This window comes from Aythya ferina (genome assembly GCF_964211825.1).
Source record: "Aythya ferina genome assembly, chromosome: 3".
Taxonomy (NCBI): Eukaryota; Metazoa; Chordata; class Aves; order Anseriformes; family Anatidae; genus Aythya; species Aythya ferina.
This window is the reverse complement of record NC_140298.1, coordinates 19,650,974-19,664,926: the sequence shown is the minus strand read 5'-3', so window position 1 is coordinate 19,664,926 and position 13,953 is coordinate 19,650,974. Positions and strand designations below refer to the sequence as shown.

The window sequence follows — 13,953 nt, the reverse complement described above, 5'->3', positions numbered from 1 at the left end:
AATTACTAAAAGAGAGCAGCAGTTTGAGAAATGAATAAATATGTATACTTAGCAAGAAAGGGTGTTTATATAGATTCTGGGATAATTTAAGTAAAAAAGAATGAGCTTTGCTAATTTAAAATATTCCCTCTCACATGAGAACATGATGGGTCAATCATTACTCTGGTGTTTGCTCCACAGGCAGAAATTTTTAATGAACTCTAGTAGCTAATAGGAATTCCTTAGAGTGTTTTGTGAATTGCTATTTCACAAAGTGGCTTTGGCAGCAAGCGTTTGACAAGAAGGATAAACATGGCTGCCTTGCACATCTGTTTATTTGAGTAAATCAGTCCTAGCTCAACTGGCATGTGTCCATAAGGCCAGATAATATCCTTCAGTAAAGTCTTCAGCAAGCAGAGGGATCAGGGATGACAAGATTTAAAATTAAAATTAAATTAAAACTGAGTTGCATAGTTAAGTTTGGAGTATTTTTAAAAATTAGAAGAGAAAAAAAAAAAAAAGAGAGAAAAAAGGAATACTGCCTGCCAGATTTGATATCTAGTTACTCTGCACTAGAGTCTTGGTTGAATGGACTTTTCTCAGCTATCCTAATAAGCCTTTCTTTATGCCAAGTCCTGCTCAGTCCCTGTGCTCCTGGGTCACAGTCCCTTTGTGTGCTTAGATGGCAGAATAGCTATAGAATTGATTTGTGAATAACTCAGTCTACCAATATTTTTAAGGACCTCCCATGATAGCTCAAGATGAGCATCTTGTTTCATCTCCATGTATGATAGAGATTTTCTGGTTAGCAAGTATATGTCAAGCATTCAACCCTGCATATGAGAGAAAGATCTCAGACCTGCCGAAATGTTGGTGTCACTGTATCTGATTGCTACAAGGGTTCTGCTTCCATGTACGGAGTTACGCCATCCAGTTGGGACTGTCATTTTGAGATCTAAGAGGATGAGATAATAATAACCTTTTGCCACTATAACTTTCAATCCATCTGCTTTTCTTCTTTGCTTATGACATAATTTTAACATTACTTGAATGAATTTTATTTTATGGACTGATAATACAGGATCCTTGGAATGAATATCAATGCAAACAGAAACTGACTATCTTTAGAGGACTGCCAAAAAAGTGTTATTTAACAATTTACAGCTGACTGCAGAGGATATTATGGAGCTACATAATAATAGCACCAACTACATCAATCGGTAATGCCAAATGAGAGTCTGAATGTACTTTAGAGTAGACTGGACCTCTTTTCAGAAGCTGTCTGCAGGGTATTGAGAAATATGAGAAATGCTGAAGATCTTAAATAATTTCTAGCAAGGAAAAGAAGCTGCTGAAACTATTGGAACATACCTGGGTATTCATTTTTTTGAGGAAATTCAGGTGGAAAAGAAGGGAGAACAACAATAATACAATCTTACAAATAATATTCCAATCAGAGTCTTTTGGAGTTAGCACTTGAAGTGGCCCCTCCAGTGTGAAATAAGCAGGGCAGCTGTTTCTGCTAAGGATTCGTAAGAGAAAACTGTAACCCTCGCATGGAAATTAAAATGGCTGCTCAAGCATTTGAGCCAGGGTTGTGCCAAAAATGTGCAAGGTTCTTCATCTGTAAAGATGGAAAGACTGTTTTGAGGGGAAAGATGAGTGGTGCACATGACTGCAAAGAGGGAAACAGGACTGGGATGACAAATGAAATCCATGAAAAGAAGCAGAGTAACTGGGCTAAACAGATCGCAGAGGGAAGCAGAGTCCCAAAGGGCAAAAAAGTTGGGACCAAGAATATGTGAGAAACATATATTTGGCCTCATTTTGTGCAGGCAGGTACAGCTTTTACTGGCTCTGGTGTCTCAAGCTAAGGATGCAGTAAAAGAGCAGAGATACTTTACAAGTATCAAGAATTGTTGCTAAACGTGGTCTATTCTGAGGACAGTGGCATGATAGTACTTGATCTGATATTGTTAAGAGTGTCTTTAAACTACTTGGAAATATAGAGAGAACAGGTAATCTTCTAGGTACTTTGGAGCCAATTGTAAGTGACAAAAAACTCAGTCTGGAGTGTGTGCCAGTCTTAAAAAATGAGATCAATGAAATCCAAAAGATAGAAAGGAGAGGTGTAAAGCTGAGTTTTATTTGACATCTTAACTAATGATCTGGAAGAACAGTGGGTTAATTAAATTTGGGTTGGATTATATTACCAGTGGCATGGTGGACAGCAAAATAATATCATGGGACCTGCAGAGGCTCGAAATTCCTGAACAGAAAATGATAAAATTCAACTACATCAGTAGTCTAAAATACAGATGCTAAATGAGAAAGTGTGCTCAAAAAGCACAGAACTATGTAACAATTCAAAGGCTAATATAAGGCTATAAAACCTGAAAATATAATGAGAAACACCTTCTGCCCTGCCCTTGTTCATTTTGGGTTACATATTGTTTGTGCATTTTAAGTTGTGACTTCAGAACGTAACCTAATATTCTCAGGAGAAATTGACTAAAAGCCATTCAAAACAGAAACAACAACAGCATCAAAAAAAAAAAAAAAAAAGCACAATTAATTCACATAGAAGCTGGAAGGATTTTGTTTATGAATTCAGGAAATTAATGATCATGTTTTCATATATGTATATATTCATGTTAATGTTATATATGTAATATAAATTAGATGTCTTGAACCTATTATTATACAGTTTTAAAAAAATTATGTCAGCTAGTAATTAAAATAGCTAGATAAAGATCCTTGTGGAGGGGTGCTTTCTTCCTTTGCTGACCTGATTTAGAACGTGGTTACTGTAAAGGATGGAAGTGCTCCATGTCAAAAGAAAACAAAGGAGCAACTCTGGTCCAACATCTGTGCTGTACTGTCAACTGCATTTTCTGTCTAAGCATAAGAGGCATACAAGACACACTGACTGTGACTCCAAGGTTACTCTTTTTTTTTTTTCTTTTTTTTTTTAAGTAGTTCTACCACATGTTCTAAATGATTTTCTACACAGGCAGTGTGTCACTCCATCTACACAGGAGTAAGTGTGCACATAATTATTTGATTGTTCAAATGTATATTTTTCTCCACAGCACCTAGAGAGAAGTGTAAAGGCCTTTTCAAAATTAATTTCATGTAAATTTTATTTTGAAAAAAAAAATCCTTATATATTATTCTCTTGAGATCACATTGTCTGAAGAACAGTGGTCATATATAAGTAATCCTGTGTTATAAGAAGAAAATTCCACTTATTTTAAAGTGGAAAAAATACAAATGTTCATATTGGGAAATATTGTTTTTCAGTTGTAAGGGTTTTGAATGACATGTCTCTTTATAAATGACTAAATAAATAAATAAGAGTTGGGGATAAAAGAAAAGGGTAGGGTGATGGTGGCTTATCTACATAAACCAATCTACATATTGCAATCTACTCCACATTGAGAGACTCAAACAGCCTGCAAGGCATATGGAGATGATTCATATTAATGGACTATTTTATTAAGGTGCAGTATGGTTGAAGGCCGCAAAATAGCAACATTCCATCAGATATACAGCAGTTTATTGAAGTCTGATAATGCTGGAGAGCACAGAATTTTAGCCAAGTTTCTTTTTTTTTGACTGCAGTCAGATTAGTGTCCATGCTTGGATGTTTTGTATGTGTTTTTCACATAAGTTGTTTTGTCAGAGAACACATTATGATTACAATATTAACAGATATTGCCTTACTAATTTTTTATTTTTTAACTACTTTTAGGTATGTTGTAATGGGATTCTGCACGACAATAAACCTGGCTTCCAATGCTGCGAGGACAAGTACATTCCATTTATTCTTAATTCACCAGGGGTTTGCTGTGGTGGTCAGATACATGCTGTGCAACCGAAACATCAGTGCTGTGGTGGTTATTACACTAGGGTATTAGTAGGTAAGAGACAACTCATTTCAAGTGCTTGAAAGAAACAAAACAACAAAGTTGATCTATCCGTTAAACCAAGGAGAATGAAAACATTGCAATAAATGTGGGATTTATCAAGATTTCTAGGTGTCGTCTAGGCTTGTGTTCAGTGGGATAAGCAAAGAAAATTATGCTTTGTCTTCTAAACACAGTACACTTTGTACAAGAGAGGCTTAATTGATAAAACCTGATGATTGGGTCATTTCCCAGAGAACTAATTTATGCCAAACTATACTTAATTGCAGTAAGTGCTGCATAATGGGGAGGGCAGTTCTGCTTAATAGGAACACCATCAGGCAATTTAGTGGTGCAGTTTAGTTCTCTGCTTGACTTGACCCCTCGTGATTTTCCCCAGCCATTTCTTCTCTGGAACAATTCTTAACATTTAGGGTTGGTACTACAGATTACATCACTTTTTTTTTTTTTTTTTTTCTTTCTTTTTTAACAGGATTTTCTACTGTTTGTTTCTACCAATGTTACAGAACAAACTGTGTGTATTATCTTTGATGGAAATTTATCACTTAAGGCTGATTGTACTGTCTGATTCTCAGAACTGTTGAGGAACTTAGCCCAAACTCTGCTTCTGTGCTATTGTCTAGGGTTTGGTTTCTTGTTGGTTGGTGAGTTTTTGGCAGGGATAGGGGAAGAAAAGGAGAAGAGTCCTTCCTGGGGCTCTGCTCAGAGCATATATCTCTTTGTAGCCAATTGTCAGGTCAGGAGCTAAAATGCTTTCATTACTCATGAACTGGCACACGTTCCCCAGGCTCAGAAAAGCTTGATTTTTTGCCAGTGCATTCAGCACATCCCAAGTTCTGATCCCTTGAAAAGTAATTCATATATCACAATATTAGCATGTCTTCCATGATGTCATCAGAAAATACTATCACATGGAAGAACCAGAGAAGAGTATTTTGCTGGCCTCATTAATCTCAATGTACTGAAATGGAAAGATTATACTGCGACCCCTGTCCCCATCCAATGGTTTATGTTAACTAGTTTAATGTTGTTTACATCAAGAAAGAAAAGTACAATGAAACAAATTGTCTTATATCTGAAAGTAGTTCTTCAGTCAGCAGTCCACAAGCATGAAACAGTGAATATCTGAACATGATTTTAAACATTTTTTTCCCTGAGTATACTTGCTGCATTCTCTGTTTCCATACTCTAAAGGGCAACAACATGAACAATGTTGGTCACTTTTTTCTTTTTTCTTTTTAATTTTTATAAATATGCTAATAACCTCTAGCTAAATGTTAATGTGGGTCATTCTTTGATAAGGATAACAATTAACTGGTAAGACTGCATGGTAGTTTTGAGAGTGAGAACATTTTCAAGCCTAGCTTGGAATGGATCCCATTTGGAGAGGTTAATGAGAAGGTTACTGATCCTTTGTGTCTTATGTCTAATAGTTCCTTTAGAAAAAAAAAAAAAAAAGTTTTATTTCCAGTAGATGTAAGCTGCATTCTGTGTTTTAATACTTTCTCTGTGTAGCAACTAAATTAGATTCTAAGGGATGCAAGAAAATATGATGAAGTATCTAAACAGATTATATCTATTATTCTCTAAAAAATTGTTCTATTTTTTTTTTCCCATTATTATTATTGACTTTATTTGATAAAGTTATTTATACAGGAAACTCTCAAAGCATGCATATTTCCCAGATGTTGTTTGGCCAGCTTGATAGCTCTAGATGTACTGAAGCACACTGGGCTGAAGGCATGGTGATTGCAAATTAGGAAGGCAGGAATCTCTTCAACAGCTGATCTGTTTTTCTTATTTCTTCCAAGTGTTTAATCAGTGACATCTGAGCCACAGACAACATTGCAACACAGAAAAACAATACACAACCTTAACTGTTAGAACATTAGTTCAGACCAAGTGCAGATACTAGAGAATGGAAACTATTGCCATTTACTGTCATTTGTGTGTTCTTTATATAATAAATCAATAGTATCTATTCTCTTTAGGGAAAACAGTTTATCCCTCTCAGACCACCTGTTATAGTGTCAGTCTCAATAACAGCCTTATATTACAGCCCTGTACTGTACTGCAACAGTTGATGTTTTTGTTGAAGTAGCAACCAACCCTACTTAATGTGATGGTGATACTGGATTTTTAAAGTTTGCTTACTTTGTAAGTTCTTTAGGAGATTAAGTCCCGACTGACACTGAAAAAACTCTTTAACAGTATGAAGTAGTCCTTCAAAACAACCTTGGAATGATTTTGGAGTAGACAGGATTGTTTTGCTGTGAATAAATAGACTGACCCTTTGGCCAAAGCAAAAATAAACTCTCTACTATAGATATACCTATACTTAAAGGTTTTCAGCTGTATTATAATTACTATATTTACAGAAATTATTTTTGCTGCTCTTCTTGGTTTGTCTTTGTCATGCTTGCATTTTGATATCTTACAGAATCTTTGCCCTGAATGTAAGTTTTTAAAATTATTATTACAAATAAATATATGCTTTTGTACCATTCTACCACTACTAAGTGATTCCATGTTTTCTTGTGGAAAATATTGTACATGAAGCTAATAGTGTGTGAACCTAGACTAATATTTGTTGCCATCAGTTGAGAAGCTCTCAGGGATTTCATGAGATATACATGCATTAAATCTTTAATTGTATTCTTAAATTGACAGGTGAAGTATGCTGCCCTAACGAAGAGCAAAACAGAGTTTCAGTTGGAATTGGTGACTCTTGCTGTCAGGGAATGCCTTACTCCATGTCAGGGAATCAAATCTGTTGTGGTGGATCACTCCATGACAGTTTCGATCAGCAGTGCTGTGGTGGAGAAGTCGTAAGTACAACCTTGGTCTGCTGTGGTGATGAAGAGAAAGGGACTGCACATAGACCTCTCACAGGTAAGTGAGAAGTTTTCAAGAAAAAAAGAGTTTTGATCTTTCTAAATCTCTTGTAGAATTAGCCATTCAGAAGTGGGATACTTCAAGTTAAGTTACATATGCCAATTTTGTTAAAATGCTGTTGCACTTCACTTACCTATTCCAATAGACTGCAAAATGGTGAGCTGGTGATTGCCCAATGAGTCCAAAAGCTGCAAGGTCTGAAGACACTCCAGAAAATTCAAAGGGAGTGCCTGATCTTTCATTACTCAAGTCACAAGATTGGACCAGTCTGCTTTTAGTCAGTAGAGCTGAGGTCAGACTTTGTCACCCTGTGCAGCCGTGCATCCTAGTGCAGGGATTTTCCATTTGCTCTGGAGATGTGGAGTTAGTCACCTAGGAACTGAAGATGACAGTGCTATCTGGTTGGAAGCCCAAGTCCCTCATTTGTGCATCTACATGTACATAAAGCTAAACCCACTGGAATTTAAAATTAACAAAGCTTAATCCGTAGCACTAGTCCCTTTTTCATCTGGTGTATCCTATTAATTTATTGCATATCACAAGAAGTTAGTGCATCGCCTAAATGTACAATATGTACCTTACTTCCTCATAAAGCACTATGTGACTAGCTGATGACAAAGATTGGAGGTATTATTACAAAACCCATTCAGGTATTTTCACGTGTCTTTTCTTTCTGCATTTATTGGGGAAATTATATACTGTCAGCCTTAGGCTTTCTCAGCCTGACAAAAAGACTTCAAAACCAATTGCAGTCTCGAAGGGGAATCCAATTTCAAAACATGGAAATAATGAATTTAGTACTGGTTTAGTACCTGTTAAGTACTGGTTTAGTACCAGTTCTGCTTGGTGTACTAAGATTAGTGGTACATACAGTGCTTTTGCCACGTGTGTGCCAGTTCGAGCCTCTTGCTGTACAACTAAGGATCCTACCATGTAACCAAGACCCCAGATCTAAAGGCTAAATTCTTCCTTTACCCCCAGATGATCTCGCTCTTCCCCCTATTTTTTGTGTTCACTGGATCCTACAGGTGCTGTGTGTGATGTTCGAAGCACTCACATTCTGTGTTGACTGTCAGGAAGGACTAAACTAGGAGCCGTGGTAATGCTTTCTCCCTTTCACTGGTGAATCATGGAATGTATGCTGCAAACCGCACGACTTGCACGGTGCTCCCCCTCACTCTGATCCCTAATTGTACCTGATCTACAGCATCTACACAGGACTCACAATAATGTCTCTGAGCAAGGCCCTTTTGCATAGCAGCACATTGTGTGGCTGCCACAAGACAGGGCTGGCTCATAAAACATCTCTTTATGTACTTTATTACTTAAACTCTTTTATTTGCCTGCAGGAGCCCTTTAACAAAATCACATTGAATTGACTTTCTCACACCAAATCAAATCTCCCTGGTCCCAGTTCAGTTGTCTTTGTCAATATGTATTTTATAAATGGAGTGAATTAACAGATGCTGTTGGAACAGAACTGCTGGGGTAGCGTTTATGTTTTTACTGCTCTCTCTGGGCAGATGAGTTGTGTAGGAGTGTAATACAGGTATCTTGGGATGAAAGTTATGTTCTTCTTTTCAGTATATATGTATTCTTAACAGTTTTTTTTTCCTTAAATGTATATATTTAAAAAACCTTTATACCCCTCTTTTTAAAATGTGTTTAGCCTATAGCACTCTATCATTTACACTATTTTTCTCGAGAATGGGTCATGATGACATTTTTTTGGCCATTAAAAAAGAAAACAGTAGCTTTTTCATCGTTCACAGATTTCCTGTGAGGACTTTATGCTGTGAGCCAGCATACAGCTGAACACAAAAACATTTTTCAAAGATGAATTAACACCATAGTTGAAAAGAGATCATATTATTCTGCATTAAGCATAGAATAGATTGTGGTTTCTTATCATATCATATACATCATGCTCAATAGGTTTTTGCTTAATTTCTTAGAGTAATTCAGCCTTGCTAAATATATCATGAAAATGCACAAGCCATGCACAAAATGTATGTGTTCCCTATTCCTCTTATTTATAATGATTCTGATGGGGAAAAAAAAAAAAAAAAAGTCTCACACAAAGACATAATTTACTTACAATTGGCTTATCAAATGGATACTTAGAATTTTGCAAGAATATGGTAGTTGGAAAACTGATCCCATTGTCTAGAAGGGGAAGAGGTAACAGGGATGGCTTTAAGCAAAAGCTGACATGCTTCCAAAGCTCTGTTTTGTAGCTGGCAATAGATGCCACAGTTTAAAATGTAAGAACAATTTAAAGCTTTTGTTTGCCATTTTTTGGTTTCTTGTAAAAATCATATGAGAAAAAACAATCACTACAAGTGAAAATCTTGTTGCATAATCAGTTCTGCTGAAAGCAGCATGTTTCTGCAGAACCTAGACCATTTTTGCACTGAATGATGGTTTTAAGAGTTTGTATGGTAGAGTTTTTTTCATTTGCCATTGTATACCTCTCTTGGAGAGTCTGTCCTGCAACAAGATATGTGTCTTCTATCTCATATTACTTTTTTTTGGGGGGGGAGGGAGGTCTGTTCTCTTGGATCTTATTTTGTGCCCCTTGTTGGCCTTATTTAGTGGGGGGACCATAGAGACATCTACTGGCAGAGGCTGGCAGCAATACCATTGTATGCACATATCCTGAGCCCCATGGCTGCAATGTGATTATCCAAAGTTGTCTATTTCTGTCTATAACGGATAATGGAAGCTGAAACCACTCTTGGATTTTCTCTTAAAAAAACAAACAAACAAACAAAAAAAAAACTAGTAAAATGCCCCTATACTGTCTCAGACAGTGAAAGATAATGCTTTTTACTGTTGTGGTTTCTGATCTGTAATAGTTACAATACCCAAATGTAAGCCAAGGATTTTTGGAGTAGTCTGCAATGTACACTGGCTCTGTATTTTGTTGATCCTCTATTCTGGCTCCAAAGGCTAAGCCTTCTAATACTCATTTTTCCCCTTTGAAAGCATTGGTTTTGCAGATTTACTAAATTAGTAATTCATCACTCAGCTATGTTTGTAAATTTTTTCAGTTGCCGGCAATGAACATGAAATAATTGTTGACAGAAATCACTGTTAGCAAGAAGAGTCTTTTCCAGCCCATGGATTTTCTTTTTGCTGTAATGCATTACGTGCCTATGAAACATAAATATATAAAGCATGACACATGCATTCAAGCTGATTTACAAACAAATATTTTGTATTTTGGTACTGTGTTGAATTCAGGAAAGGTTTATAGAATTTCTGGATCCTTAAGCAATTGAATAAAGCAATTTTTAGAAAGCAAATCAATCCATCAATATTACATAGCCCTATTTTGTTTTTCTTGGAGCATATTTAAAATTATACATTTGAGGTGTCAAGGTTCAGGAGTCAAGTGCTACATGTGATAAATTAAGCAGAGGTCAAGGGCTATGCAATGCAGTTTCAGAAGATTGTCTACCTCTGCCTTTGCAGCTCATTCATGCTGAAGTGATGCACTATGGGAATTACTACCAAACTCTGCTCTGCAACATCTGCTCTCCCTAAGTGAGTTAGTGCACGTCAGACATCTTTATGTCAGAATATTGCAGTGATGGATGCAGTCTTCAGAAAATGCTGCATAAAAATCTGGTGTGCCGTTCTGGCCATTAAGTGAAATTACTATTTAAATTAATGGCGCTGTCACAGTTTATCTGTGCAAAGAATGAACGCTGATTAGGGTATTAAGTAATTAGCAATTTATCACACTGGAACAAGGTTGATAATAATTAAAGAAGTAATGGTTTACCAAAGAAACTAGAAAGGGAGTCACTTCTTGTTATGTGAGTGAAATCTTGGCTGAAAAATTTAATTCAGTCAAACAAAGATGAGGTTCACACTGAAAGAATACAGCCTTGTTTGTTTCAACAGAAAAACAGTTCATTATCAAAATTTTAGTTTGCCTGTCAAAAGTCCCTTGGGGCTACCTGAGTTGCTTATTAGTATTGAATTGAGTCTTTTTCTGCATTAATTCTCTACTTAAAATTGGTAGGATCATAGGACAATTTGGAAAAAGGGTGTGAACAGGAGGAAATATTTACCTCTTGGAGAGCTGGTGACCACAATTTGATTTCTGTGAATGAAACCAGTCCTGAAAATAGGTGAAGCATGCAAGCAACTTCACCATTTTGAGCCATTGCTCTGAATGCTTTAGCAGGATCATACCCTTAACAACTAATTTTCATTATGTATGACTTCCTAAGAGAGATTTGCTGAAATAAATGATAGAGAATAAAGCAGCCACTTCTGCATGTGTATTAAATATCTACATACTACAGAAATTACATCAAATGCAAATTACTTTATAGGTGTAACAGTATATCTCAGCTCTGTTTTTTTTTTTTTTTTTTTTTTTGTGATATCTTTCTACTTGAATTAGTAATAATATTTTTTTCACTGTCATTTATAGGGGTATTTACCCCTTTCTTTAAATGGTGGAGGATTCAAAGCAGGTATTTCACAGTTGCAAAATCATCACAGAATCACAGAATTTCTAGGTTGGAAGAGACCTCAAGATCATCGAGTCCAACCTCTGACATAACACTAGCAGTCCCCACTAAACCATATCCCTAAGCTCTACATCTAAACGTCTTTTAAAGACTTCCAAGGATGGTGACTCCACCACTTCCCTGGGTAGTCTGTTCCAATGTCTAACAACCGTTTTGGTAAAGAAGTTCTTCCTAACATCATGTTTGTGAATATATGGAAACCTACACTGATTATGATGAGCTTTTAATTTTAAAGTAGAATTATCAAAAATAGAGCCTGTGGAATTAAATTTGTCAGGTTTTCAATTCCACTGTAGAAATGAAAATTATATTTAGATACTAACTTCTTAAAGCATAAATATGAGGGCTGAAGCTTCACTGTGGGTATTTGTTAAGTAACCCATTCAGTTCCATATACACTCTATGAACCCTCACTTTAAATCATAAACTGTAATGTGAAACATTCTGGAATGTTAAGACATACTGGTTGGAAGACTGCCCATCTGGGAGGAATGAATGAGATCTGACTGAGAGGTATGTTGAGAAGCTTTCTCAATTTCTGCATCAACAGTCTGTCCTTGACCTGTAGCACATAGTACCTTTCTATGGTACTTCATAGGTAAGGTTCTTACAAAAGTTGAGGAATAGTGTAAGTTAACTCTAGAAGATCCCTGTTTTTTCCTTTAATTCTTGGTTGTTTTCAAGTAGGTCTAGAATTTAGGATTCTTGCTTCGGTCACCTTGCATTCAGAATTTAATCTCACTTCAGCTAAATCATCGTATTTCCAGCTGCTGATGGTTTTATGCCAAGCTATACTGCAGCCTGAGCTTTCTTCTTTCTTACCTCTTTTAAAAATTATTTACATTACATATTCAGATCTATATTTTTTGTTTGTTGTTTTCAGGGATGTTCTGTTGTGGGCAGGAATATGTAAATGTGTCAGATACCATATGCTGCTCAGGTTCCAGTGGTGAGTCCCTAGCACATGTTAGAAAGAATGACCAAGTGCCAGTAAAATGCTGTGAGACTGAACTTATTCCAAAGAGCGAAGAATGCTGTAATGGAGTTGGATATAATCCTTTGAAATATGTTTGCTCTGACAAGATTTCAGCTGGAATGATGATGAAGGTAATTGATAGAAAATCTCTCAGTAGCTCTGATTTGACAATGGAAAGAGAAATACACTGTTCATAACTATTTTTCTAAAATACGAATATAAAAACTCTTGTGTGCATTATTCATTTTCACATTACATCCATATTAATACCGAATGAGTTCACCATGATTGATGTTATTGCAATGAATTCTAAAGGAATTAATAATGATTAGCTGCCTCTGTGAAGTGTTGCCCAGCACTTCAGATTAGTACAGTGGCTAAAAGCTGGCATACTAACAAGACTGGCATATATAGCCAGTTCCCATTCTGTGGCCACTGTTCCTGACAATGTTCCTTGATTGGAAATTGAAATTGAAGTCACCTGTTCTGATGTATAAAAATGCTATTACATTTCAGTTCAGGCAGGCAGTATAACATAGATTTCCCCAAACTTCCTCCACAAAAAAAATTAATAAAAATAAAGCAATTGATATTTTCTTGATGGACTTAATCTTGATCCTGTTGAAAACAAGTGTCAATTTTGGCATAAATTTCAGCAGTATTAGGTCCCTGTATAATGTTTAGTAATAATGAGGATATTTTTCATGCTTTCGACACAAAGTGAATTATGTAGTTTATTTTCACTCCATTTAAATGTCATAATACACTAAGCAACATAAAAGCTAAAGCTACTTCTGTCATTTTTAAGAGCAGCCAGTGACTAGATGCGTCAGCAGGAAACAATTTGGCCAAACTTTCAATTGCAGTTCCAACTGAATTCAACAGAAATTTTCAAGTAATAACATCTCAGTGTTAGATGTAAGCTGTGAAAAAGTAAACTGTTATTTTTTTTTTTTTTTTGCTTAAGGGAAAAAAAACATTTCAAAGGATGGAAACTATTTTAATGTATATATATTTGCATATAAGTATGTATTTATATTTAGAGAGGGACAGAGAAAGTGGATGAGAGAGGATTGGATTTTGTGAATGCTACAATATGGAAATGAAGTAGATATTGTCAAATGTATCACTGAAATGAAAAACAAACCAAACCCTACCACATACAGGTGTTCTGATATACTTTCCACTCACCTGCTGTGGTAACACACAAATATTTCTTTTAAACACACAAATATATAAAATATACTTCAAACCCCTATGGATCAGGTTCTTAAAAGCTGCCAAGGAATTGCACAGAGCCCTCCTGTGCACTAGGAAAGCTGGGGGAGGGGCGTGGGTGCTACTGGTTTGTCTCAGGACCTTTGACCTACTGACAATTCTTCAATGTTCAAATGTTTAAATTCTCAGGTAAAACCCCATCCTCATTTGACTACTGACTCTTCAACTTTCAATAAACCCAGTCATTTAGGGTTCCAGTGGTTAAAATTTGTGATGTTTTGTACAAGGAACCTACAAAAACAAAAGCAAAAACAAAAACAAACAAACAAAAAAAAAGCAAAAAAAAACAAAAACAAACAAACAAACAAAAAAACTCCCTTTCTTTTAGAAAGGACTATTAAAGCAT

General features: G+C 35.9%; 1 protein-coding gene across 1 annotated transcript in view; it reads left to right on the top strand.

The window, feature by feature from the left end:
• Positions 1 to 13,953, top strand: part of USH2A (usherin) — a 417,498-nt gene that overhangs the window by 325,309 nt on the left and 78,236 nt on the right. Inside the window, exons 49-51 of the mRNA XM_084512774.1 lie at positions 3,734 to 3,902; positions 6,579 to 6,800; positions 12,237 to 12,460. Of these exons, the coding sequence (XP_084368900.1) occupies positions 3,734 to 3,902; positions 6,579 to 6,800; positions 12,237 to 12,460 (615 nt within the window). The remainder of the gene's footprint in view (positions 1 to 3,733; positions 3,903 to 6,578; positions 6,801 to 12,236; positions 12,461 to 13,953) is intronic.